This window comes from Neolamprologus brichardi, chromosome 9, assembly GCF_056152115.1.
Source record: "Neolamprologus brichardi isolate AB-2024 chromosome 9, ASM5615211v1, whole genome shotgun sequence".
In the NCBI taxonomy this organism is placed as follows: Eukaryota; Metazoa; Chordata; class Actinopteri; order Cichliformes; family Cichlidae; genus Neolamprologus; species Neolamprologus brichardi.
This window is the reverse complement of record NC_142112.1, coordinates 6,147,306-6,175,242: the sequence shown is the minus strand read 5'-3', so window position 1 is coordinate 6,175,242 and position 27,937 is coordinate 6,147,306. Positions and strand designations below refer to the sequence as shown.

Below are 27,937 nucleotides of genomic sequence, written 5' to 3'. Positions count from 1 at the left end.
TACCTGGCAGAGGGTTGTAAAACATTCCTTTACCAAAACAAGCAATGAATCACTATGAAAAGACATCGCTACACAAAAACTGTATTTTATTTTATTTTTTAGCAAATTCTACTTAATTTCTCAAAACAAGAATGAATTAGTCTGCAGAAAAATCTTCCCTGTCAGTGTTATGTGGATTAAAATATTTAAAACATTTCATACCCTACACCACCGAGCAGAACATGTTCCCTCTAAGCCGGAAGGAAAAAAGAAGGAACACACGCATGTAAAGGAAGCACTCAAAATGTGTGGTTATCCTAAATGGGCGTTCTTAAGGTCAGCAAAGATGCACAGAAAAGAAGATCAGACACCAGCGAGGGAGGATAAGAAGGACAGATGCAACAACATTGTCATCCCCTATGTAGCCGGTGTATCAGAGAAACTCAGGAGAGTTTTCTCCAAGCACGACATCCCGGTGCATTTCAGACCCAGCAACACACTCAGACAGAAACTGGTTCACCCGAAAGACAAAACTCCAAAACACAGACTTAACAACGTGGTGTATGCCATACAGTGCAGCGAGGAATGCCCAGACCTCTACATCGGAGAGACCAAACAGCCACTTCACAAGCGCATGGCACAACACAGAAGAGCGACCTCCACAGGACAAGACTCAGCTGTCCATCTGCATCTTAAGGTCAAAGGTCACTCTTTCGAGGATGCCAATGTTCACATTTTGGACAGAGAGGACAGATGGTTTGAAAGAGGAGTGAAAGAAGCATCTATGTCCACTGTGAGCGACCATCTTTGAACAGAGGCGGTGGTTTACGACACCAACTCTCTGCCATCTATAATCCAGTTTTGAGTTCCCTCCCCAGACGCCTTAACGCCCACTCACATCCTGGGCCATCTGACCTCAGGAATTCGCATGATTTCACGGGTTTCACAATGAACTCACTCGAAACCCTGGCTGATTGGTATGAGGTGCCGTAAGGGACATTATTACTGAAACGCTCTCACACACACTACTGAAACGCTCTCACACACACTACTGAAACGCTCTCACACACACTACTGAAACGCTCTCACACACACTACTGAAACGCTCTCACACACACTACTGAAATTTTAGCTCTCACACACACTACTGAAACGCTCTCACACACACTACTGAAACGCTCTCACACACACTACTGAAATTTTAGCTCTCACACACACAACTGAAACGCTCTCACACACACTACTGAAATTTTAGCTCTCACACACACAACTGAAACGCTCTCACACACACTACTGAAACGCTCTCACACACACTACTGAAACGCTCTCACACACACTACTGAAATTTTAGCTCTCACACACACAACTGAAACGCTCTCACACACACTACTGAAACGCTCTCACACACACTACTGAAACGCTCTCACACACACTACTGAAATTTTAGCTCTCACACACACAACTGAAACGCTCTCACACACACTACTGAAATTTTAGCTCTCACACACACAACTGAAACGCTCTCACACACACTACTGAAACGCTCTCACACACACTACTGAAACGCTCTCACACACACTACTGAAATTTTAGCTCTCACACACACTACTGAAACGCTCTCACACACACTACTGAAATTTTAGCTCTCACACACACTACTGAAACGCTCTCACACACACTACTGAAACGCTCTCACACACACTACTGAAATTTTAGCTCTCACACACACTACTGAAACGCTCTCACACACACAACTGAAACGCTCTCACACACACTACTGAAATTTTAGCTCTCACACACACTACTGAAATTTTAGCTCTCACACACACTACTGAAACGCTCTCACACACACTACTGAAACGCTCTCACACACACAACTGAAATTTTAGCTCTCACACACACTACTGAAACGCTCTCACACACACTACTGAAATTTTAGCTCTCACACACACAACTGAAACGCTCTCACACACACTACTGAAACGCTCTCACACACACTACTGAAATTTTAGCTCTCACACACACTACTGAAATTTTAGCTCTCACACACACTACTGAAATTTTAGCTCTCACACACACTACTGAAACGCTCTCACACACACAACTGAAATTTTAGCTCTCACACACACTACTGAAACGCTCTCACACACACTACTGAAATTTTAGCTCTCACACACACTACTGAAACGCTCTCACACACACAACTGAAATTTTAGCTCTCACACACACTACTGAAACGCTCTCACACACACTACTGAAATTTTAGCTCTCACACACACAACTGAAACGCTCTCACACACACTACTGAAACGCTCTCACACACACTACTGAAATTTTAGCTCTCACACACACTACTGAAACGCTCTCACACACACAACTGAAATTTTAGCTCTCACACACACTACTGAAACGCTCTCACACACACTACTGAAATTTTAGCTCTCACACACACTACTGAAACGCTCTCACACACACTACTGAAATTTTAGCTCTCACACACACTACTGAAATTTTAGCTCTCACACACACTACTGAAATTTTAGCTCTCACACACACTACTGAAACGCTCTCACACACACTACTGAAATTTTAGCTCTCACACACACTACTGAAATTTTAGCTCTCACACACACTACTGAAATCTTAGCTCTCACACACACTACTGAAACGCTCTCACACACACTACTGAAACGCTCTCACACACACTACTGAAAAACCAAGGCATTTCAGTTGAACAGGAAGGCATTTCAGTTGAACAGGAAGGCGTTTCAGTTGAACAGGAAGGCATTTCAGTTAAACAGGAAGGCGTTTCAGTTGAACAGGAAGGCATTTCAGTTAAACAGGAAGGCGTTTCAGTTGAACAGGAAGGCATTTCAGTTAAACAGGAAGGCGTTTCAGTTGAACAGGAAGGCATTTCAGTTGAACAGGAAGTTAATTCTTGACAAAGAAACTGAAGGAAAAAGTGGTAGATTTCAAACAAACCACTACACAGATGTCTACTCAGCAACCTGCTAGTTAGGGGTGGGTTTTTATAATCGATTTATCAATTAAAATCGATTCTGGCTTGGATAACGTGAAATCGATTCATTAAAATCCTGAATCGATTTTTTAATATAAATTAATTTTGCCCGAAATGCCAGAATCTCAGGTGAAACCTCACAAAATTTCAACAACCACCAAACAGCTAAAACAGTAAATGAGAGCAGGAACAAGGATTCTGCACAAAGACGTAAACACACAGCGCGGACCGCGGATCAGAATCAATGGGATGTCGCCTTTCTCACCCGATGGCAAGGACACGGTCGGGGCTGAAAGCCAACACCTGGCTGATTCTGATCTGTCGGCTGTCCGCGCTTTGTTTTCACGCCGTTTTTGCCTGATTCTAAAGCTGTTAGTTTGATCTCTCTCCAAACAATATTGACTGAACCAGCAGCAAAAGAAGATCCAAACTGCGCTTCACGTAAACATCGTCATGAATTCCCTCTGACGTTTAATGTTTTGCTTCCACCACGATAAAATCACACGTCATGCACAGCTCTCTCTCTCTCTTTCTCTCTCTCTCTGTACTTCAAGAACAGTTTCCCGTCTAAAAATCTGTTTTCTGCATTATTCGCTTGCTTGTTACGCACAAGTCTACTGTTGTTTACAGCGCTGTCGGCCGCTGGTTTTTTTTCGTTTTACATACTTCCTAAAAGAAAATCTTATTTCTGCCGTTCAATACTGAACAAATTTAAACATTTAAAAATTATGCAAAATGCAAAACGCTTAGCCGTGTCTCTAATAAAACCGCTGGAACGTGAGAGGTAACGTTCATATGTTGATTAATGGTTTTCTTTCGTTTTTGATGTACTGCAGAATATTTTTTATAAAATCCCAGGCCAGGAAAAATCACCTTCATGTTTTTCTGTGTTTTATCTTCAGCTACTTTTACACAAAGGCATCTGCTGTGACGCTTACACCTTTGATAAAGTCTTGCGTGTGTCAGCTTCCTTTTTTTAGATACAAAAATATGTAAATGTACTGATCTGAATTATAATATTGCTGACTGTCAAAATTTCCCAGAATCAAATTGAATTGAATTGAATCGAATCGAATTGAATCGAATCATGGAACGATAAGTTAGACAGCTTAGTCTTAGTGAGACAGCTGCATTACTTAAAAATATATTAGCCTCAGCATAAGTCAAAATTTAGAATAGCAGGAGACGGGCATTATCCTGGTTTTTTTTTTTTTTTTGGCATATGTGCTTTTTGTCTTTTTTAGCAAAGAAAAAAATATCTTAAAATCATCAATAAAACCAGGGAGAGAAGGCTTAGCGTTCCCCCATTTAACACAATGGATATGATATTTACTCAAACGTATGATGATGTTAATAATGTCTGATACACCCAATGCTAGATGATCCATATAAAAAAAATTATGATGTAATTCAAATAGTGGCACATCATTAATATTTAGGGAAATCCAATTTTTTAAGTTGCACCAAATACATTGTGTGATAGGGCATAGAAAAAAAAAAGATGTTCTAGGGTTTCATTTTCATCAGTACAAAAAGAACACTGATCCACCTCAAAGCCAAATCTCTTTTTTTAGAAATTCTGCCACAGGATTAATTTTTTTAAAAGTGTGTTTCTTTAACTTTAGGTAGAATAGGCTATTTCATAAATTTTTAGTATGCTTTATCCAGTGTATATGAAATAACTAAATTAGAACCATGCAATGTAACCATTCTGTTGTAACTATGAAATATTTTTGTCTTTGAAGAAACTACTAACAAATTTCTTATTGCATTTTTATCAAACAGCTGACATTGCCCTAGCAATAAATTTGGGAGCACTGATGAGAAATTATTGTATATCATAAAAATTTTAATTAAATGAAGCAGAGGCAGTGGGACCAGTTCACAAAATTTGTTATATTCTCTTTGAGAACAGTTTAGACAATATTTTTCTGAAAAGTCTGGGTAACTTAGAATTACACCGTTATCATCCAACAAATCTGTTATGAATATAATCTTTTTGTTCAAACCAGTCACTCTTGAAAATTGATTTTTGATTAAGTGTTATTACCCTATTATTCCATAAGGTTGAATTATGGGGAGAAGTTGTGGGTAAATCTCATTTTCCCAAAAATGCACAGTCTGTTTTGGAAAGTTTGATATCTTTATGGGGATTTTATTTACCGCAAAATCACATTTCAAAATAAAGTCTAATCCTGTATACTATTTTATTAAACAAGGATCATAGGATGTGGAGCTAAGTAGAGTCTGGCTGTGACAGACAAGATTTTAACCATTTAATTCTAAGGGTGCTATCCATAAATTCTAATTCTGGAGTTTTGATGCCACCTTTATTGTATTCCTTCACAAGCTGATATCTTTATATGTAATGGGTTTTATTCCTCCACAAAAATTCGAAAATAACTGTGTTAGCCTTATTAATGCTTTTAGAGGAGATATATAGAGAGTGACAAGGATAAATCAATTTGGAGATGCCTTCAGCTTTAGATAGGATGTTTCTGCCAAAAAAAGCGAGGTCTCTGCTTAACCAGTGGCTAAGTGATTTCTTCATCTCGATGATACAGTTAGAAATATTGGTGTCTTTTCTGCTAATTGGGTTTTTTAGATATTATCAGCCCTATATATTTAACTTTAGATTCAACTCTAACCAAAGCTATTGAGGAGTCAGAGCTTGTATGAATCGGGAGAAGTTCACATTTTTTGATACTGAGAGATAAACGAGAAGCTTTAGTTTTCTCTACCATGTATTTATCTTTCAAAAACATAGATGTATCATCTGTGAATTGACTTATTTTGAAGTCTTTATTAAAAATTGATATTCCTTGTATGTCGTTAGAATTTTTGATTAATAGTGTTAACAACTGAGTTGCCAATATAAAAAGCTTAGGGGAAACAGGACATAATTGCCAAATTCCCTGTTGCACCTTGAATCCATTCCTTGATTCAAGGAAGCTAAAATATTGTTAAGTAATGCGGCTGCTTCACTTAGGCTACAAGCACAGCCGTCCCCAACCCCCAGGTCCTGGACCAGTACCGGTCTGTGAGTCGTTTGGTACCGGGTCGCAAGAGTTGAGGCTTGAGTTTGAAATTCATGGTTTTCATGGTATTTATCTTTTTTTTTTATTTTTATATTGTTTACGTGGCACAAAAAAGGTTGTGAACTGCTGTACTAGCAGGTTGCTGAGTAGACATCCTTGTAGTGTTTTGAAATATACCACTTTTTCCATCAGTTTCCTTGTCAGGAAACAACTTCCTGTTCAGCGGAAATGCCTCTGGTTTCAGTGGAGTGCGTGAGTGCATTTCAGTAGTGTGTGTGAGAGCGTTTCAGTAGTGTGTGTGAGAGCTAAAATTTCAGTTGTGCGTGTGAGAGCGTTTCAGTAGTGTGTGTGAGAGCATTTCAGTAGTGTGTGTGAGAGCGTTTCAGTAGTGTGTGTGAGAGCGTTTCAGTAGTGTGTGTGAGAGCGTTTCAGTAGTGTGTGTGAGAGCTAAAATTTCAGTTGTGTGTGTGAGAGCGTTTCAGTAGTGTGTGTGAGAGCGTTTCAGTAGTGTGTGTGAGAGCTAAAATTTCAGTAGTGTGTGTGAGAGCGTTTCAGTAGTGTGTGTGAGAGCTAAAATTTCAGTAGTGTGTGTGAGAGCGTTTCAGTAGTGTGTGTGAGAGCTAAAATTTCAGTTGTGTGTGTGAGAGCGTTTCAGTAGTGTGTGTGAGAGCGTTTCAGTAGTGTGTGTGAGAGCTAAAATTTCAGTAGTGTGTGTGAGAGCGTTTCAGTAGTGTGTGTGAGAGCTAAAATTTCAGTTGTGTGTGTGAGAGCGTTTCAGTAGTGTGTGTGAGAGCGTTTCAGTAGTGTGTGTGAGAGCGTTTCAGTAGTGTGTGTGAGAGCGTTTCAGTAATAATGTCCCTTACGGCACCTCATAGATTGGGACCCACACCCAGTTTCACACCTTGGCTCAGGCGATTAGAGGATCATCAGGGGGTCCTTTTGTCCCTCTGTGGGGGGAAACTCCCACTAGGTTTATATCTGGGACTCTCCACCATTTGACCTTAGAACTGAAGAAGCTTCTCGGCTGAGAGGTGAAACGTCTTCAAGCAACTTAAAGAAGTCCAGACGCTTTTCTTTGCAAGCTCCTTTGACTTCATACTCTATTGTATCATTACTATGGATACATGTTTGCAATGGCTCTCCTGTGAAGATATTTCTGAAAAAAACTGGATTCCATCTTCTTATCTACGTCACACATGTTGGGCAAGGTGGTTAGTAACAGAAAACTCTGTTACGATGATAACTGAAGCAGATCTTTGTTAATGCTAGCTCGGTTTCCACACAAAGCACAGTTTGTATCTGATCTCAGGACAGGCTGTTTTGATCCAGCAGGTAAATCCAGGGAGCATGTGCACATGCGGTGGATCTGAGCAGAGAGAATAAGAGGCCCAACTGAAAAATGCAGAAAGCATAATCTACTATTAGGAAGCCTGAGCGACTGTAGATCTTAGCTAGTCAAATGACTTGCAATGAGAGTGAGGAAGGAGGTGTTATGTATGTCAGCTGGTGAGTAATGAGCTGCAAATGGATAGGCCGGGAAAGATAAAAGGAACGAGCAGGTAACCACGCCTCTTTAACCACAAAAAAGACTTTTGGAACCCAAAGAAAGCTGAAAGTCATACAAGATTATTCCTTATTGGAGGATGATGTTTTTGTAATTGCTGAAGAGTCCAATTGCCTGTCCTGTCTGTACCTTAGTATTAATTACTAATAATTATTAATAGGTATCATTTCCAATCAGTAACAGGTCAGTCAGTTACTCGATATAGTCTCAGCCACCTACACTTCATTGTGTTTTAATGAAGTGCTGCTATTTTAATCTGTGTTTTTCTAGAATGTGGCGGTATCCTGAATAACCCTGACGGTGGAAACTTCACTTCTCCTGGCTACCTGGTGTCCAATTACAGCAACAACCTCAACTGTGAGTGGCTGATTCAGAACCCACAGCACATCAACTCCTCTATTGTGGTGTTGATAGAAGACTTGCACCTGGAGGACCATCAAACCTGTGAAACAGACTATCTGCAGTTCCGCTTAGGTAAGTCCTGAGTAGGATACCAGACCAATATGACGTATACATTATGTGTGCAATGAAGTATAGCTGCATTTTTATTTTAATTACATAAGCTTGGAGGCTTTAGCTTATTACAAGCTACCATAGGGCGTGAAGCAGGGTACACCTCGGACCTGTCTGACACAGGGCTAGCACACAGAGACAGACAATTATTCACACTTAACCCCATTAATTGCATGTCTTCAAACTGTGGGAGGAAGCCAGAGTACACGGAGAAAACCCACGCAAATGTAGGGAGAACATGCAAGCTCCACACAGAAAGGCCCCGGTCAGACGGTGGAGTAGAACTCGCTACTTTCTAGCTGTGAGGTGCTAACAGTGCTAACCACCACACCACTGTGCTGCCGTTATTAAAAGAGTCAATCTGGCAAATTGCTATAAGAAATGATCCAAGCCTTAGCAGACAGCTAGTTGGTTGTAACACGAATAGAATTTAGTAAGAGAGCATTTTTATTTATGTATTTTTTAATTAACCATTACTGCCATTTGAAATAGATTAGGCCTCAAAAGTAAAGTTTTTGTTTCTTTTGTGAATAAATTATGCAGCTGTGAGTTTCCAGGTTTCGTTATGATTTCAAAATAAATCTTTGCATTATGATATTATTATTATTGTTGTAGCAGATAAAAAAAACAAACTAAAAACTCAATGTATCTGTGTTGTGTGTTCAAGAGTGGAAGAAAAAGTCTATGACATCTAGTCTAGTCCTTTCTAATCTAATGTCTCACCTTTTGCAGGTGACTCTAATGGAGAGCTGCTGGGCAAGTTTTGTGGCCAGACAGCTCTTGTACTTCCTATTGTGGTCTTTACCCCAGAACTCTGGGTCCATTTCCAGTCAGACAACTCCAACGGAGACTTGGGTTTCAAGGCTAAGTACTCGTTTTCCGGTACGACTCACACTAATAGCTTAGTTACCCTATGCCACTATTTCTTTGAATTCGAGACTAGTATTTAGCTAATGTAGCAATCAAGTAGCAGATGAACATTGTCCTTTGATGCATCATTCTCTCTTTTTTCTCTTAGAATGTGGAGGCTGGCAGACAGGTGACGGAGGGGTGTTAGCCAGTCCTGGTTACCCTAACCTCTATCCAAGCCCCAGTCGCTGTGCTTGGCTGCTTGAGGCTCCAGAGGGCCACACTATTACAGTAAGTGTGCACAATGGCTTGCTACAACTATGTGGACTACAGTGTACAATTGAATGCATCCTATAAGCGAGCACTTATAGCCCGTGGTGGATGCTTATAGTAACATGGCTGTAGTTTGTGATACTGAAGTCTTTAATTCAGTTCAGTTGAATGTTATTCATACAGCGCCAAATCACAACAACAGTCGCCTCAAGGCGCTTTATATTGTAAGGTAGACCCTACAATAATACATACAGAGAAAAACCCAACAATCATATGAGCTCCTATGAGCAGCACTTTGGCGACAGTGGAAAGAAAAAACTCCCTTTTAACAGGAAGAAACCTCCAGCAGAACCAGGCTCAGGGAGGGGCGTAAGACAGGAGAAAAATATGCAGTGAAAGAGAGCCAGGGACTGATTAATAATCATATTAAATGCACAGAGGTGTACAAACACATGCTGGGTGAGAAGGGGTGAGAGAAAGAGAAGCGCTCAGTGCATCATGGGAAGTCCCAGCAACCTAAGTCTATTGTAGCAAAACTCAACTGATCCAGCCCTAACTATATGCTTTATCAACAAGGAAAGTTTTAAGTGTAATCTCAAAAGCAGAGAGGGTGTCTGTCTCCCAAATCTACCAGGGTGATACAGTACTATGAGGTATTTAAGTTAAGATTGTACAAGACGTTAATTTATTGTCCAAGATGAAGTGCTCACTCGGTGCAACACGATTAACTGAAGTTTGTGGCTTCACTGCATTGAAAGCGACCTGTCACATTACAGCCATTCCTCTTTGTTTCCCTCTGCACTACAAATTGTTAAAGATGACACTGACTCTCCCGAGCAGAATCCAGTTTCGAAAGCAAACTTGTATTCTAGTGCATGGATCTCTTGCAGTCCTCACCAAGCAGTCACTTGTGTATTACTGATTTCAGCTGATTTCAGTTTCAAGCTAGCCACTTCTGAATAGCACTACTGAAATGTACAGCTGATTTGTTGTTTATTTTAGCTGCCAAGGTAGAGATTACTGTTTTCGTGTGCAGACTGAGGTGTTTAACGATACCTAGGAGCCTCTTATACTTTTCAAATGTCTTGATATCCATTTCTCTTCCATGCTGCAGCTAACCTTCACCTACTTTAACCTGGAGTCCCACAGCACATGTGGCTGGGATTCTCTCACTATCTTCAATGGAGGATCCCCAGGTTCTCCCATTATTGGTCAGTACTGTGGTACCACCTCCCCAGGAACCATCCAGTCAGGATCCAACAAAATGGCTATAGTTTTCCTGGCTGATCATAGTGTGTCCAGAGGAGGATTTTTGGCCTCCTGGTCTTCTGATTCTTCAGGTGGGTCTACACTGCCTAATTAAACATTTTATTCATATTCTTAATACATCGCAGTTGCCTATTCCATGTTTACTCCAATTGTATTATCAGGATCTCACATCTGAGTTAAATTCAGTGAAGCTAAACTAAGACATAGTTGAATACGTAGGATTAAATACAATATGATGCAGTATGATGCTGTCACTTTGAACACTGAGTTAGATTATTTTGTTATATCCAACATGTCAGAAGGTCATAACTGTTCAGTATTGGTTTTTAGCCTTGTGTACAAATATTTTCCTGAGTATTCAGTGTATGGTTATTCATAAGCAGAAGAGCTATGGGACGACCTCTGAGTTATTTAATGTCTTACATGCACTTTGTGCTCGTGTACTCACATATTGTTTTTACTGCCAGGATGTGGAGGGGTGATCCATGCTGATGCAGGAACAATCAAGTCTCCAAACTATCCCCAGAACTTCCCAGCCAATGTGGAGTGTACCTGGAAAATCATTGCCCATGAGGGAAATCACCTTGAGATGAGCTTCAGCAGTGATTTTGAAATTCCAGACAGCGGCGGGACCTGTGAGAGCAGCTATATCAAGGTATAAGCACTTGCACCTTGCAGTAGATTTTTCCCCTTTTTTCATTTTAAATTAAGCTTTAAAATAGGGCAGGGGTAATCAAATTGCTATTGAATCTTCTTCTTCATATTCATATCAAAAATATTCATCTTCGTATTTTTGTTTTGGCAGATTTTTATTCCTTTCATGTATTAGGCAAATATGTAAACTAGGACACTGTGGTGCCACTGAGTAATGTGTCCTTCGTATAGGTAATAATATTAATAAAAATATTATTATTATATGCATTATTATTATTACTTCCATGTCAGACACAAGTCCCTTATGGTTTGTGTCAAGAAGGGCATCAAAAGTCTGCAGCGCTACAGTAAGAGTTTGGAAGGGGGGCAGGTTGTGTTTTTGTTTGGTTATTTGTTTGTTTTGTTTTAGTTTTTTTGTTTAAATTATTATTATTACTTAACTGCTCCTTTAGTTTTGTCTCTTATTCTACTATAATCAGTGCAAAATTAATAAGAAAACCTCAATAAACGAAAACTATACAAAAATAACAAAATCTTAATATCCAGAAGACGTAATCTGTTTTGTCTCCGTTTATTCTATTACACTTGTATCTGGAAATATGCAATACTTTAGCTTGTTTTCATTTGACCTGCAGTTGCATGCAGAGAAAGCTCTCTGAGCCCCACCAGCAGCGGTCGTTTATTGCAGGGAAAAGAAGACCGAATAGAAGCAGTGCAACTTTAATTTGTGATTTCTTGTTTTCATTTTTATCCCTTCATCCTTTTCCACTTATCAGGGTCACAGGGAGACTGGTGGCTATCACAGCTACCATAGGGTGGGAGGCAGGGAACACCCTGAGAGTGTCAGTCTGATGCAGTGCTAACACAAAAAGAATGACAGCATTCATACTCATATTCACACCGATGGGCAACTTAGAATCACCAATTAACCTAACCCCACTAACTGAATGTCTTTGGCCTGGAGAGGTCCCACACAGACGTGGGGATAACATGCAAACTCCACACAGAAAGGCCCTGCCCAGGTGGTGGAGGCAAACTCAGATCCATCTTACTTTGAGCTAACAGAGCTAACTACGATGCCTATTCATTTTCATTTATTTTTGGCTTATGTGTCATACTTACATATTTCAAATCATTAGACAACATTACTATGATGACTATGAGATTAAAATCATCAAATCGCTGTCTAAGACAGTGAGTATACTAGTGGCCAAAGGATAAATCACTGAATGCATTATTCTTGCATGGAATACAGTCATTTAATGAAAATAGGCTATCTAGGCTATATCTGCAGTTATGTGTAGACCCAACATTATTTTGTAAGTCATCCTGCAGCAAATTAGTAGTATGTTTTAAAAAACAAAACATTTTTTAGCTTCTTTCTCCTTCTTTTTTAATCAAGTATATTTGCTTTCTGACCTTTGACTGCAGAAATTAGAACATTCGCTTTGATTTTTTTTCCCAATAACCTTTTTGTTTTCAAATAAAAGTGGCTGCAGAATGGTATCATAACAGGACCTGATTAAAACTGTGCATGTTTCTGCAGGTGTGGTCAGGTCACCGTCAAATTAGTGAGGCTCTGCTGTCTACAGGCTGTGGCTCTGTGGCTCCAGGGTCCATAGTTGCTCCAAATAACATCATCACGAGCCGATTCCAGTCCACTGGAGCCCCTGGCAAAGGTTTCTCAGCCTCCTTCAACACCAGTAAGAACCAGACGGCCAGTACAATTTCATGTTAAAGCTTTGCTGTAATGGCTATTATATCACACACTTTGGTGAATTTTCCTCTTCTAAATAAGTTTAGAATTAATCTTTTCTAATATGAAGGTAGAGAAATGTTACTATTGCTATGTAAATGCCATTTTATCTCTGGAAACTTCCATGGGAAGACCCAGTAATTCCATGTTTGCCCATTTTGGAAGCCGTTGCAGATTCTCAGTTAAGCCTTTAGAACAGTGACCCAACTTTGGGGATGACTGCTCAAGAAGCTTTACACACATCTATTGTTTTATGTTTGTTATTATGTTTTGCACTCTATGCACATACTTTGTGGGATTTCGTTGGTCAGAAGAAGTCAGAGACTTGTCCTGAAGCCACAGTCTCAGAGTACTTTCCAAAGTAAAAGTATTTTGCTCTATTGGGTTGCATTCATTCTCCCTGTAATTTCTTCAAGGTCTGTTCCTCTGACAAGTAGCTGCCATTCATTGTTGTCTTACAAGAAAGTGGTAGGAGTTGCATGAACATTTGAGAAACTTGATTCTCATACTCAGATTCTACAGTTTTGCAGACTGTAAACAGGTTTTGTATTTTACTCAGTGTTACATTCACAGCTTCTTGAACATAAGACAAAGAGGAACAATTGTGTCATGTTATAGCCTTATTCCAAAATAAATTAATTTTTTCACTTCAAAATTGTCCATCTAATAACAAAAAAAACAACAACAACAACAAAACAAAAATATAACATGTACATGTTCACAGCCTTTGCAAAATACTTTGCTAAAGCTTCTTTCCCTTTATTTACCGCTTCAAGTTCTTTTTGACTATGATGCTAGGGGCTTACCACACCATTCACCAACGATGTCTTTGTACTTTGTTTCATTCATCTTTCTTGCTTCTGAAAAACATCCCATGGTATGACTCTGCCACCACCATTCGTCACTGTAGGGATGGTTTTGGCCAGATGATGCGGCGTTCTTGGTTACCTTCAGACATGATGTTTGACATTCAGGCCAAACACTTGAGTCTTTGTTTCATTGCCCCAGGGAGCTTCTCATGGTCTGAGAGTCCTTCATGTGCCTTTTACTGAGAAGTGGCTTCCACCTTGCCACTCTGCCATAAAGGCCTGATTGGGGGAGTGCTGCAGAAATGGTCTTTTTGGAAGGTTCTTCTCTCTCCACAAGAAAAGCAGAAGCTCAGAGACACTTACAGTTACTATCGGGTACCTGGTCATCTTTTACCCCAATCTCTCAGACTGGTTGGTCTGCTTTAGCCAGGGTTGTCGTCCTTTAAAAACGTCTTCTGGAGGCCACTCTTTCCCCCAATATGTCATATTAGGGATAAAAAGCTATTTTTTTCAGTTTTTAAAATTTACTTTTTTAACTTGTTGGTCGGCAGATCTTTTTTGCAGTGACATGGTTCATTCTATCAGCATGCAAAGAAAGTCTGTTGTGCTCTTTTCATTAGGATGCGGTGCAAACTTTACAGCTGACAGCGGCCGTGTGGTTTCACCAAATTATCCAGCAAACTACCCATCCAGAGCCAACTGCAACTACACCATAGATGCTGGAGAAAAGACTGTGGTCATCATCACCTTTCAGACATTTCAAGTTGAAGGTAAGTGTTACAATTAGGGATATCTACCGCCGGTATCCGGTGCCATTATGGCAAACTCAGCAGCCTGCAACAAGTGCTTTAAGGTGAGACAAAGGTGTGCAAAGGAGGTAACACCTCGAATCTGATGAAACACCTGGCGACGCATAGCGGGTTTTTTTTTAAAGCTGACTACCTTCTACGGGTGTGGTGCCTGTTATCAGACCCGGAGTTATCAACATCCCCCAAAAACCCGAAGAGGAGAGTCCTGGCCCCTAGCCCTGCCAGTGTAGCAGAAATGATGAGGATGATGATGCAGCAGCAGCCGTTCTTCTCTGCGTGAGTAGCTTAATGTTGTTCGTGTGTAATTTGCGTTGAGTAGGCTAACCACGTTATTACATTAATGCATGTAAGGTGAACTAGCAAACACCATCATAGCTACATGCGGCTGTCTTCTTGTTTGATGGCCGATACTCCCTTCACCCTGGCCAAAAAGGCTAAAATGACCAAAGAAAAAGTGGAAAACAGTTAAACATGAGAGGTTTTTGGACAAAGTTTGTGTTTTTTCCATTGTTTAAGCACTGCTTCCAGCCAAGAGTAGGGATGGGCATTGTTTAGGTTTTATCCGATACCGGTGCCAAACCGGTACTTTTGAAACGGTGCCGGTGCTTAAAGAATGGAGAACACAAAATTGGTCCAAAAACCTCTCATGTTCAGCTGTTTTTTTTGGGGGGTTTTTTTTGTAAAGAGATAACAATGTTAGCCTTTTCTGCAGCTATAGGGCATATATGGTATCACTCTATCACTCTTGGCTGGATTAATTATTAATGTAATAACGTGGTTAGCCTACTCAACGTAAATTACACACGAACAACATTAAGCTACTCACGCAGAGAAGAACGGCTGCTGCTGCCATCATCATCCTCATCATTTCTGCTACACTGGCAGGGCTAGGGGCCAGGACTCTCCTCTTCGGGTTTTTGGGGGATGTTGCTAACTCCGGGTCCGATAACAGGCACCACACCCGCAGTAGATGTGCTCGATGTGAGGTCTCACAGCAAGCTATCAAATACGGCACATTTCTCGGCTTTTAAAAAAAACGCTATGCGTCGCCAGGTGTTTCATCGGATTTGAGGTGTTACCTCCTTTGACAGTATCACAGTATCAGCTTAAAGCACTTGTTGCAGCTGCTGAGTTTGCATCTTTTGCTGTGAAGTACAGCCAGACTTTTGACTGCTTCGCCTTGGGCATTTTTAATCTGTAGCTCTGCTCTAAAAGAACGTACGTACCTGGGCCCGCCTACTATCCTCGGAAACATAAAATGGCTAGAATCCAAAGTGTATGACATCTCAGGAGGAAAAAAGCATCGAAATGTGCGCTGCTTTTCAGTCTGGTTACTACTGTTTATGTCAGAACCGATACCAATACCCATCCCTAGTTACAATTAACACATTTGCATGCAAAATATCTAATAAGATTCAGTAGTTTGTTGAATATTGCCCCCCTCTCTCTGTTGTCTAGCACATTCTACCTGTCTGTACGATGGCCTGAAGATCTACAGTCTTGCTACAAGTGGCATTCCTATTGCTACTTTGTGTGGTAACACCATCCCAGGGAGCTTCTCCACCTTTGGCCCCATGTTGCTCCATTTCTACTCTGACTCTGTGATTACAGACACTGGCTTCATGGCACAATACACAGCTATTCGTAAGCAATTCAAAGTCAAATTATTGTTATACCCTAATGAGCCATCACCATTTGTTTTAAACAAAATCGAAGAATGGGAAGGCAAAGAACATTTTATGAATTGGAATAAAGTCCAGTATTTTTAATTAAAATTATTATAATTATGTAATGAACCACTTTTCCATTTAGTTACTATGTCGAACTTTTTCAATCCCTTCTACTTTTCTTTTTTGGCATTTATCTTCTTCACTCTAAGGAGGATAATTTGTAAAATACATATTAATCAATGTCAATATAATGTTTTAAGGGAAAAAACTAAATGACAGATTTTATTTTGGTTTGTTTCTTTTTTGTATTTTCATTATATTTGGCATTAGGTATATTTATTATAAAGGGTGTGGTGTGAGGAGTAGATGCATACATCTAAAGTTGTGATTGTGTGTGTTTGTGTGCATGTGCAGCATGTGGTGGTTTCTTTAACAGCACCGCGGGTACAGTGAGCAGTCCGGGGCTGTCCATGACCAACTATCACCACAACATCAACTGTACCTACCACATACGGGTCCAAGCAAACAGAGTAGTAGATCTTAAGTAAGACTACACCGACTTCACTGGCTGCTCTAACCTGACTGCAGTACTTCACAAATGACCTGATATTGTTCACAAAGTATTTTATTGTTTTATAAACAGAACCAAATCTTGTTGTTTTTCAGTTAGCTTTGACTTTTTAAAAAGATTACTTAAAAAATTACACGACATCAGTGCATTGTCTTAAAACTAGAACAACTCTAAACATTTTTCCCACATATTTCTGTGGAACCTCCTTCACACAACAATGGGAACAAGCAAAGCTTGGATACATAGGACTTGAGCTGGTTTCATCTGATAACCGGACAAACTGGTGCTCTTGTACTCTGGGCTTTAAGAAATGTTTCTTTTCCGCAGGTTTAACACCTTTCATCTGGAGGCATCTTCTTCCTGTCAGTTTGACTCTGTGGCCGTTTATGACGGACCCGACACTCTGTCACCCTTGCTGGGGAAATTCTGTGGCACAGTGCTCCCACCCAATCTCCGTTCCTCCACAAATCAGCTATTCATTGTCTTCAGAACAGATAACTCAGTGAGTGGGATTGGTTGGAGAGCTACTTACAGTCAAACGCTCGGTAGGTGGTAATTACTGTGTTGTTGTTTTTTAATTTTAAGAACAAGTGAACGCCACTTATTCATAAAACTATGCACTTGCACCACACAACTGGTGATCTCCTGGGACATTCAGTCTCTAGAGCTTATTCAGAAAAAAAATTGTTCAGCTGAGTGTGTGGATAGAAAGACTCATTTAAAAAGTGAAGTAAAGGAAAAATGGCTGGAGCTGATAGGAACCCCAACTTTGGGGTACAAGACTGCACTTCAAGATGGTAAAAGGGCTGGTACTTACTAGAGCTGGGCGATATAAAATTTTTTAATATCACAATATGTTTTTTTCATTTCATAACGATATATATCACGATATAAGCCAAATAACTATATTTGTAAGATTTAAATGTGCCGTTGCTCACAAGTAAAATGTGAAATAATCAGCAGCTTGTTTTGATTTAAATATTTATTTCCCATAATAAGTTCAACAGGGTAGATGTACTTAAGAAACATGAGACTTTTTCAGATAAATAAAGGCAAATATTGCAAACTACACAAAAGGCAGCCGCTAAAGCGTTTAAGTTTCAAAATAGAACAAACTAAACAGACTAAATTGTTAATTCCACTTAGAAACAAAATATTAATTCTAAAAATAAATCTTAGTTTGTTTTACAGAAGAACAGACAAAATTGACTAACTTTTGTCAATATCAAATAAACTGAGAACTAAAGGGAAATTCTCAATATCTCCTTGTTGTATAGCTTAGCTTTTCAAACAGTTTTAACAGTTACTTTAGTCTGACAAAAGCTGAATGACGAATTAGCGCTTCCAGTCAGAGATTGAGCATGCACCGCTTTATTGTATTTCCAGACTTGCTTTCGGCACATTTACAGTGCGCGCTACTCTGTTTTTGTCAGACTTGAAATAGCTGAAATATCTTCACACTACGGAACTTCTCTGGCTCTTCCGTTCGACAATCTCTCCGGCATTGGAACCATCATCTCTGTTCTCTTCGGTAACCTTCGGTCACGCTCTCGGTTGATTTTTCTCTAGTCGCCACACTCATTTCCTCCATTACCCAGGCGGCACGGCAGCTGGCTGCTTCCCAAACAAATACACATGTGCGGCTTGGCACTTGTGCTATACGTAACAAGTCACGTGACGTGACGCTGCGGCTGTGATTGGTTCGGCTCTGCGCTAGTTAATTTGGATTGGCTGTTCTTTTTTTTCTTTTTCTAAGAGGACAAGAGCGGTGAGGTCTATCGCAATAGTTTAATTTTTCTATTGAGAAAAAGTTATTTTGCAATACACATCGTTATCGTTCTATTGCCCAGCTCTAGTACTTACTATATAGTACCCTTGTACTCGGGTTGAGCAATCGAAGTGCTTCCTGCTACAAGTCTCATTCACTCAGTCACACAGATTCATACAACACTGTATGCTAAGCTTTCCCTAACATTCACATACATATTCACGATGAATGCATCAGGGCCACGTGAGGGTTCAGTCTCTTGCCCAACAGAAGACATTAACCCTAGTCTGGAGAAGCTAGGGATTCATCCACCAAGCATCTGATTGTGGCGGGCGACTGTGGCCACAATCCACTACATTAGGTCACACCTGTCAAATAAAAACAAATCTGAGGCTGCAGTGGATTTTCCACAGCTGAAGGCAGGGAAAAGGGAAGCCTAGTCTCAGTTTTCCTAAGGCTTTAGATCATGGAGCCAAAATTTGACATCAGTTGTATCCATCCATGGACCAAACCCACCTTGGGTCAAAGAATGGTGACAGTCAAATACAATGTAAAGGGGAAGAGGATTCTCTCACTAAGAGACAGACTTTCACCCACCACACAACATACCCAGAAATCCACAGATCATCAGCTCAGCTGTTCACCTTGCTTGAAATGTGAGGTAACACCTGAATAGCAGTCCAGGCTAGTTTCCAAAGATCCCCTGAAGTACGTGATCACTGAGTAAATTTGAATGAAAACTGGCTGATAATGACTCTTCATTCTCATACACTGACGATTTCTGTAAACAACCTTCTCTTAAAGACTGAATATTTGACTTCGGTGCAACTGAGTGAAAAGGGACAGTGAATGTTTAGATTTTATGTACTTGTAAACTTGAGCAGTTTCTTGATTTGCATTGTGTGTTGTTGGTGTTTTTTGTGCTTTCTGGGCATGTGTCCACTCTTTGTAGGAATTGATTTAAGGTACAATTACTGTATGCATTTTGTTGGTGATAACTAAAACAATAACATTAGTCTGTCTTGAATTCTGACTGGGTACCCAGCAGCAACTGTTACAAGTACTATCTAGGCAGTATTATCTATTTTTACATTACTAGTTTGAACTTTCCAGACTTTGGACAAGTTCTATTGTTGCTGTTTTATCCAGAATAAACAAGTGGACATGCTTAAATTACTTGCAGGTCCAGCACAGGGATGTGGTGGATACCTTTCCATGCCCATGGGCATGTTTGGTTCACCAGATCCAAATCTAGATGGTGTCTATGAACCACGGATGAACTGCCTGTGGACCATTGAGATGCCTGTCAACAAGGCAGTCAATCTGACCTTTGACTCCTTTGAACTTGAGACTTCCACTACCTGCCGCTATGACTATGTCAGAGTAAGTATACTGAGGGCAGATATTTAATTCATTGAAAATTTTCAAGTTCAAATATCAACAGTACTATTTTTATACTAAAACCCAGTTTACACTGGCACAGTGTGTCAGTACATCTGGCCACAAGTGGATCAATTGACTCCACTTGTGGCCACATACACTGACCCTACTACTTCAATTCAATTTCAATTCAATTCAATTTTATTTATATAGCGCCAAATCACAACAAAAGTCGCCTCAAGGCGCTTCATAGATACAGAGAAAACCCCAACAATCATATGACCCCCTACTATGACCAAATGAACTTGCTATTATCTGGTATTTCCGCCAAGCTTGTATTAATATTTGTATCTCTCTCAGGTTTATGACGGTGACAACATGAACTTCCCTTTGGTTGGGACATTTTGTGGAACCTCTGTCCCTGCTTCCTTCATATCAAGTGGAAACTTTTTGACTGTTCACTTTGTCACTGATGGCTCGGTGCAGAGGCGAGGCTTCAATGCTACCTACAGAGAAGTACCATGTAAGAAACATTTTGATACTGCATTGCATTCAAAGTCATATTTTCACATGAAGAGACATGAGACAATATTTTGCCCTCTTTTTTATTTGGCATTGTGTCTGGTGGCTGAGAGGCTGAGACACTTTTTTTTTATCCATCACAATCTTCAATGGATGCGGCTCTCAGGTCCTTACATACATGCAGCTATACATCGATTCTAGGTTACAAAAAATGTGATTTGTTACATTTTGTTATGCCACCGACACAGCTGGGTTGAAGACGTGAGCGTACGATCGTGTTGGTTTTTAGATTTTCATAAAATATCTGGCAAATAATGTCAGCTAGACCTTCAGGCCAAAAGACTTCAGCCCAGTTGAACTCACATTGCAGGTCATGAAATCTTTTTTCATCATCTTCAAGTGAAAAACTAATTCTTGGGCAGCAAAACACAACAAATAATATGTTTTTTGTGTAAAATGTGTTGGCTTCTGTATTATTTGTTGCTTTGGAAAGACTTCTGTGGCACAGAACACACCAATTAGAAAGGCAGTAACACTAGCCAAGAAGTTGTTGGGATTTGCATTAGCACTGTGTGTGGAGCAAGGCAATTAACATTGTGAGTGATGTGACGCATCCACTTGCCTCTTCCTTTAAACTACTACCATCTGCACGGTGCTATTGTCGCTCATTGTTCACACAAAAAACAAACTCCAGACTATATTGTATGTTTTAGAGAATGGCTCTTCTACTGTTACAGAATAAGTCTGGCTATTTTTGGAGGGTTTTTGTTTCTAATTGTGTCTGTCTTTCCTCAGTAATTTGTGGAGGGACACTGAATGCCACATCTGTTGTCCAGACCGCGACGTCACCCTTTTTCCCTAATGAATATCCTCCTTACACCTCCTGTCGGTGGATCCTGGATGCTCCAGCCCTAGAAACCATCAAAATGTCCATCCAGACCTTTGTCCTCCAGCCTGACCAGAGCTGCTCTACAAACTATCTAGAGTTGAAAGACTGGCCTATGGTGAGTACAGACAGAGACGTGCTGTGTCGTTAATACTAAGGTGGTGACTGGACCTCCTAAGCAACTATCACTCTTATCATTTTGTAGAACTTTAAGATGAAGTTACTCCAATTTTTTTCCCTTTTTAAAAATTGAAATTATTAAATGTCACTTGCATTAGATGAACTCTTGTAAAACTGAATATGCAGTGAAAAGGAGGTGCACTAATAAGAAGGTGGCTCTGACAGCACACATTATCAAAACTAGGGATGGGTATCGTTTAGGTTTTATCCGATACCGGTGCCAAACCGGTACTTTTGAAACGGTGCCGGTGCTTAAAGAATGGAGAACACAAAATTGGTCCAAAAACCTCTCATGTTCAGCTGTTTTGTTGTGGTTTTTTTGTTTTGTTTTGTTTTCGGGGTTTTTTTTGTAAAAAGATAACAATGTTAGCCTTTTCTGCAGCTATGGGGCATATATGGTATCACTCTTGGCTGGAAGCAGCTTAATCAATGGAAAAAACAAAAACTTTGTCCAAAAACCTCTCATGTTTAACTGTTTTCCACTTTTTCTTTGGTCATTTTAGCCTTTTTGTCCAGGGTGAAGGGAGTATCTGCCATCAAACAAGAAGACAGCCGCATGTAGCTATGATGATGTTTGCTAGTTCACCTTACATGCATTAATGTAATTACGTGGTTAGCCTACTCAACGTAAATTACACACGAACAACATTAAGCTACTCACGCAGAGAAGAACGGCTGCTGCTGCCATCATCATCCTCATCATTTCTGCTACACTGGCAGGGCTAGGGGCCAGGACTCTCCTCCTCGTGTTCTTGGGGGATGTTGCTAACTCCGGGTCGATAACAGGCACCACACCCGCAGTAGATGTGCTCGGTGTGAGGTCTCGCAGCAAGCTATCAAATACGGCGCATTTTTCGGCTTTTAAAAAAAACGCTATGCGTTGCCAGGTGTTTCATCAGATTTGAGGTGTTACCTCTTTTGACAGTATCACAGTATCAGCTTAAAGCACTTGTTGCAGCTGCTGAGTTTGCATCTTTTGCTGTGAAGTACAGCCAGATTTTTGACCGCTTCGCCTTGGGCGTTTTTAATCTGTAGCTCTGCTCTAAAAGAACGTACGTACCTGGACCCGCCTACTATCCTCGGAAACGTAAAATGATTGACTAGAATTCAAAGTGTCAGACATCTCAGGAAAATAAAGCACCGAAATGTGCGCTGCTTTTCGGTCTGGTTACTACTGTTTATGTCAGAACTGGTGCTATCATGGCACCGGATACCGGTACCCATCCCTACTCAAAACTATTTCTATTGGTATGCTATGCTATTGCTATGTCTATCATGTAGGACTTTTACTTGAGTAAAGTTGGTGCCACCTGAACAGAATCACAGATGACCAGGCTGCGAAGCACTGAGTGGTCAGGAAGCCAGTCTGAGAAAAGAGGAATTGTGACCACATTTTATCGTCATAGTTTTTGTCTACCAAAAGTCAAATGCAGAGAGGCATAGATCATGTGGAAAATAATAATTGAAATACATTAAACTATTTATACAATTGTTTGTAGATCCCTAAACCTCAGTGCAAGTACAGATTGGGATACAGTGTAACAACCCAAAATTACTCCATAGTAACACATTCATAAAACTCTCACTTTTAAGCTTTTGATGTATTTTGGGAAATGTGTGAACTTTTATATTAACCAAAACTAAAAGGTTTCATCAGAGTGTCTTTGATCATGTTCAGTATGAAACCGCCTTACGGTACCAATATGTAGACGTATGGCGTTAGTATCATTCTAATAAGATTCTTGTGTTTTTCAGGGAGACTATGGGCAGTCTCATAAGCTCTGTCCATCAGATGGTCATCTACCAGACTTTTACAGTTATGGCAGAACAATGCATGTGCAGTTCAAATCCGACACCTTTGTGACAGGAAATGGCCTCAGCTTCACTTTTCAAATTGCCAGTAAGGAAGGAGAAATAGACCCAAAATACCCTCTTCAAATCATGCCTTTTTATTATTAATAAAATTCAAATGACTTTAAAAAGTGTACTTGCTTGTCTGCATCATCCATACGTATTAAAGTGATACTAATTGTATCTGGTTTCTGATAAGTGCTCTAACTATAGTTTCTGTGTTTTTCAGGCTGTAGCCGAACATATGAGCAGGAATATGGCTACCTGAAGAGTCCAGGCTGGCCTGACATATATCCCAACAACATGGATTGCACCATCATCCTAAAGGCACCACAGAACAACTACATCTCTTTCTTTTTTAACAATTTTGATGTGGAAAGCCATAGCAACTGTCAGTTTGACTATTTGGAGGTAAACCAAGCAATGTTAATGCAGAGACACAGACACTGTGTGTGTGTATGTGTGTGTATGCTTGCATGTGTCATTTAGAATAGAACAGAATAGAACAGAAAAGAATAGAATAGAACAGAATAGAAAAGAATGCCTTTATTGTCACTATCGGATGTACAATGAGATACAGAGCATCTCCTACTCAGTGCAAGAGGAGAAGGAGAAGAAAGGGGGTGTGAGGTGCACAGTTTCTATTCTATTCTATTCTACTCTATTCTAACATGCTGTTCCAATGATTTCCTTCATTCCTTCATATATTACAGAAGTGTCAGACTCAGTGCAAATGTCTTTTGGATACCGTATTCTGTGTGTGATATGTTTTATCCTCGTTTCCATGATTTTCCTCTCTCAGATCCGTAACGGCAGTACAGCAGACTCACCACTGATTGGCAAGTTCTGTGGAAGCACTCTGCCCAGCCCTGTCTTCCCACAATCCAACCAACTCTACTTACGCTTCAAAAGTGACTTTTCGCATTCTCGTGATGGCTTTGATGCCACATGGACATCCTCCCCTCACGGTCTGAACTGAATAAAATATCATTTTTAACCAGTTCCTATAAAATATCAAGTCATTTTTTCTTGTTGGTATAACCAACTAAACAGGATTTTTTACTATTACTTTCACTCTTTCATACATTTGACATCCCTCCTTTAAGCTTTTAAGTCAACACGTATTTAGAGTTTTAAATCCTGCTCTATTTAGGAACTATAAGATATTTTTAGTAGTAGTCACTCTGTTCATCCTGTCTTTGTTTTTTTAACTAGGTTGTGGTGGCACTCTATTTGGAGACCAAGGCTCATTCGCAAGTCCAAACTACCCTGGAACCTATCCCAATAACACCCATTGTGAATGGAGCATCATGGCACCAAGAGGCCGTGTTGTGACCATTACCTTTAACCAGATCAGTATTGATGATCCTGGAGATTGTCAGAACAACTTCTTGAAGTTGTACGATGGCCCAGATACCTCTTCACAGTTTGTTGGACCTTACTGTGGTGCGGTATGTTAAAGAGCATTATTGTAATCTTGACATAATATGGTTTTTATACATTTTACTGCATTGCGTATGTCAGAAAGATTTTACGGACTTAGCGTTCCAGATTAGGTACGAGTGATCATTATCTATTCAAACCTCTGACATCTAGTGTCTGGTGTTGTCTTTGTTATGGACCTGTGTGGTATAATAATGCTATTATTTAAAGAGCATTATAAGGGCTTCACAAAATAGGTTAGGTGAGTCTGGTCAGGGTATTAACAATGTAGAAATAAACTATTAAGCATACGTTTTTCAATGGTAATGTAGTTTTAATACATCTGTAACAGAAAAAGCTATAAATTGATTACTTGGGGTAAAAAAGTCCTCATAACTGAACACTCCACTTACTGGGTCCATCATGTGGTTGTATCATTCTGTCATGAAATGCAGGGTGATAGGACCCAGACTGAGACTTTATTCTTTATTATGGCTAATATTGTCCAGATCACAAATTTATCAAAATTCCAAAAAACAGCAAGCACCAGGATAACAGTGTCAAACAAATAAGATACACATTCTCAAAACACTGTGTCTCTGTGACTTTCAAACCCCAAAAACATGTCAATGGTAACTTTATTGTCCCTAACGGGAAATTGATTTGCAGAATGTCCGTACAAACAAACAAACAGACAACCAACACATCACATACACTCACCAAAATAATATAATATAATATAAGCCTGAGAAAACAACCTAGATTTTTCATCAAAAAAGTGCAATGTGCAATGGCAACAACACTGGTTTAGTGTTATTAACTATGATAATAGCACTAGATACAAAAATAAGTTAAAACACTGACAGACAGAGACAACCTGCTGGTCGCCGCAAGAGCAGCGCCCCTGGTGTTGCACCAAAGTAACACGTTTTGAAAGTCCATCTTTCACCAGCTGAAAAAAAATGCTGTGATTGCAGCCGTTCCCTCTTTAACTCTGACAGTTTGAATATTAACAATCACAAAACTGAGCTAATGTCTCATATTTAGGTGGTTTTGCTAGTTACAGTCATTGTGCAGCTGTACTGTTTATAAAATTAAAATAACAAAAGGTTCAGATTGAGTGTGCAGTATAAGGTAATTAGTGTACTTATTTACCTATTCATTTTGCAATAGATTATGGTGTCATGCAAAAATAATATATAATTTGACAGATCCATTTCCCATTTCATGCAGATGTTTTCTTCAGTATTTAGAGTTCTATTGTGTTCATTTCCATATAGATATAATGTTTTCTTTGAATTCTTTGTCAGAATAAAGCACAGACATTGTACTTTGGGAACTATGATTGGTAATGTGTTGTTTTTTTCCTGTTTCTTAGCTATTTAGAGTGAGTCACTGTTGATAGTTTCAGTATAAAAATGTAAATTTCTTCTATTTCTGTGTTACTTGTTCAGGAAACCAACATTGCTCCATTCACAGCCACTGCCCACCAAGTCTACGTTGTTTTCCAAGGCCAGTACTCCACCCTACCTTCAGGATTCAGACTCACCTGGACCAGCTGAGAGGATGCTCTCTTTCTTCATCTCTGTCTCTCTCCCTCACACATACACCATTACTAAAGCTATGTTATAATGCCGTGTTATAATAAATGTATAATTCAAGAAATGCAACAGTGTGCTCGGTCATTTTTATATCAGGTGCTGCTTGTAAAGCAGAATGCTGCTGCATCACCCTCACTCACCTGCTGATGAGTTCGATGTCACAAACCACACTTATTTTTGACATGGTGACAAATAAAGGTGTCAATCCAATCAACACACTTTAAACATTAATAATGACTTTGTGTATTATATTTGTTTTATTGGTTCTCTATTGGAAAACTTAAGACAGGCCTGTGCATGTGCCCCTTTGAGAAGAGGGATCTTGCAAGCATTTCAACATTTCAGTCCATAATGGCACAGTTTTGGGCTGATCTCATGATCATCATTACCCTGTGAGGCAACTCCAGACAAATTGTCATGGTTTGCTGTGTGGACGGCAGGATGTAGGACCCAAAAGCAAGACTCATGGACAATGAAGGAGTGAACTAAAGAAGGCAGCTTTATTTTGACTGTAAATGATTCTTCATACAGAAAACAAAACCTGAAAGCGAGGAACTAGAAATTGTCTGAAATAAATGACAAATTAAAAAAGCATGAACATTTTTTTTGTATAAAAAAAATATCCAACCTTGACACCAAAGTATCAAACCTAACCAAACCGTGAATTTTGTGTATCGTTGCACCCCTAGTTTGTTGCTAGTTTTCGTAAAGGAACAATGGTACTATTACTTTTTTTCTTAGGTCAGGAAGGAGCACAGAAGGGTAAAGTTGTTCATGCAACGAGCATACAAGATGCAGCACAAAAACCATGAAACTGTATTGTCAGTTTGCTTTAAAGTGGTCACTTTTGTTTTGTTAGGCAGTGGAAGAACTGGATTTCTTTTTTCTTACAAAGTTAAAATATGTCAAGAAGGCAGGTTAACATTAATCCTATAATATTTGTTATCTATACATAGTTTTAACGGCATCCACTTCACTGTTATATAAAAACTAATGTAAATCAGTGCATATCTTTAGTACTAACTCCCAAAAAATGCAGCTCTGTGTCTTTTTATTCACAAATTTTAATTGCCTTCTAGCACTTTCCAAAGTCTGCACGAATCACGTTATAATCTGCCCCATGCTGAGCCGCGACTGATGCAACACTCACTACCTGAGGGCAGTGTCATGACTCAGAGGAGAGCAGACATCCAGACATCTGAGCTATCACACACTCATCATTTTAGAGTTAGTCATATGTTACACAGTGACAACTTTGTTAAAGCTCATTCAAAGATTGATAAACAGGAAAACACCTCAAAAATCATACTGTGAAAAAGATTTTTACATATATTTACATCATAGACTTCAGATAAAGTGAAATGTTTCACTTTGAAATAGTTTTTAATGAATTAATTTAAATTTTAATGATAATGGGTTATAGTTCGTTATAGTAAGTTATTTCCCAAACTTCATAGACGTGGGGTTATGGTTGGGCCTCTTGTCGGCAGTCCCATTTCACTGGTCCTAACACATTTATCAGCAGAGTCAAAGGTCAGCAAAATTTTATACAAA

The 27,937-nt window shown here is 39.6% G+C and overlaps 1 protein-coding gene across 1 annotated transcript in view; it reads left to right on the top strand.

Annotated features, from left to right (window-relative positions):
• The window catches only part of cubn (cubilin (intrinsic factor-cobalamin receptor)), an 84,422-nt gene extending 57,983 nt beyond the window's left edge, over positions 1 to 26,439 (top strand). Inside the window, exons 50-67 of the mRNA XM_087845859.1 lie at positions 7,871 to 8,074; positions 8,846 to 8,995; positions 9,132 to 9,253; positions 10,350 to 10,575; positions 10,972 to 11,159; positions 12,705 to 12,861; positions 14,344 to 14,493; positions 15,991 to 16,176; positions 16,617 to 16,746; positions 17,101 to 17,318; positions 19,725 to 19,924; positions 20,282 to 20,444; positions 21,239 to 21,447; positions 23,265 to 23,409; positions 23,590 to 23,771; positions 24,163 to 24,328; positions 24,576 to 24,811; positions 26,237 to 26,439. Coding sequence (XP_087701985.1) covers positions 7,871 to 8,074; positions 8,846 to 8,995; positions 9,132 to 9,253; positions 10,350 to 10,575; positions 10,972 to 11,159; positions 12,705 to 12,861; positions 14,344 to 14,493; positions 15,991 to 16,176; positions 16,617 to 16,746; positions 17,101 to 17,318; positions 19,725 to 19,924; positions 20,282 to 20,444; positions 21,239 to 21,447; positions 23,265 to 23,409; positions 23,590 to 23,771; positions 24,163 to 24,328; positions 24,576 to 24,811; positions 26,237 to 26,344 — 3,140 coding nt within the window. The 3' untranslated portion in view covers positions 26,345 to 26,439. The remainder of the gene's footprint in view (positions 1 to 7,870; positions 8,075 to 8,845; positions 8,996 to 9,131; positions 9,254 to 10,349; positions 10,576 to 10,971; positions 11,160 to 12,704; positions 12,862 to 14,343; positions 14,494 to 15,990; positions 16,177 to 16,616; positions 16,747 to 17,100; positions 17,319 to 19,724; positions 19,925 to 20,281; positions 20,445 to 21,238; positions 21,448 to 23,264; positions 23,410 to 23,589; positions 23,772 to 24,162; positions 24,329 to 24,575; positions 24,812 to 26,236) is intronic.
• Positions 26,440 to 27,937: the final 1,498 nt, after the last annotated feature.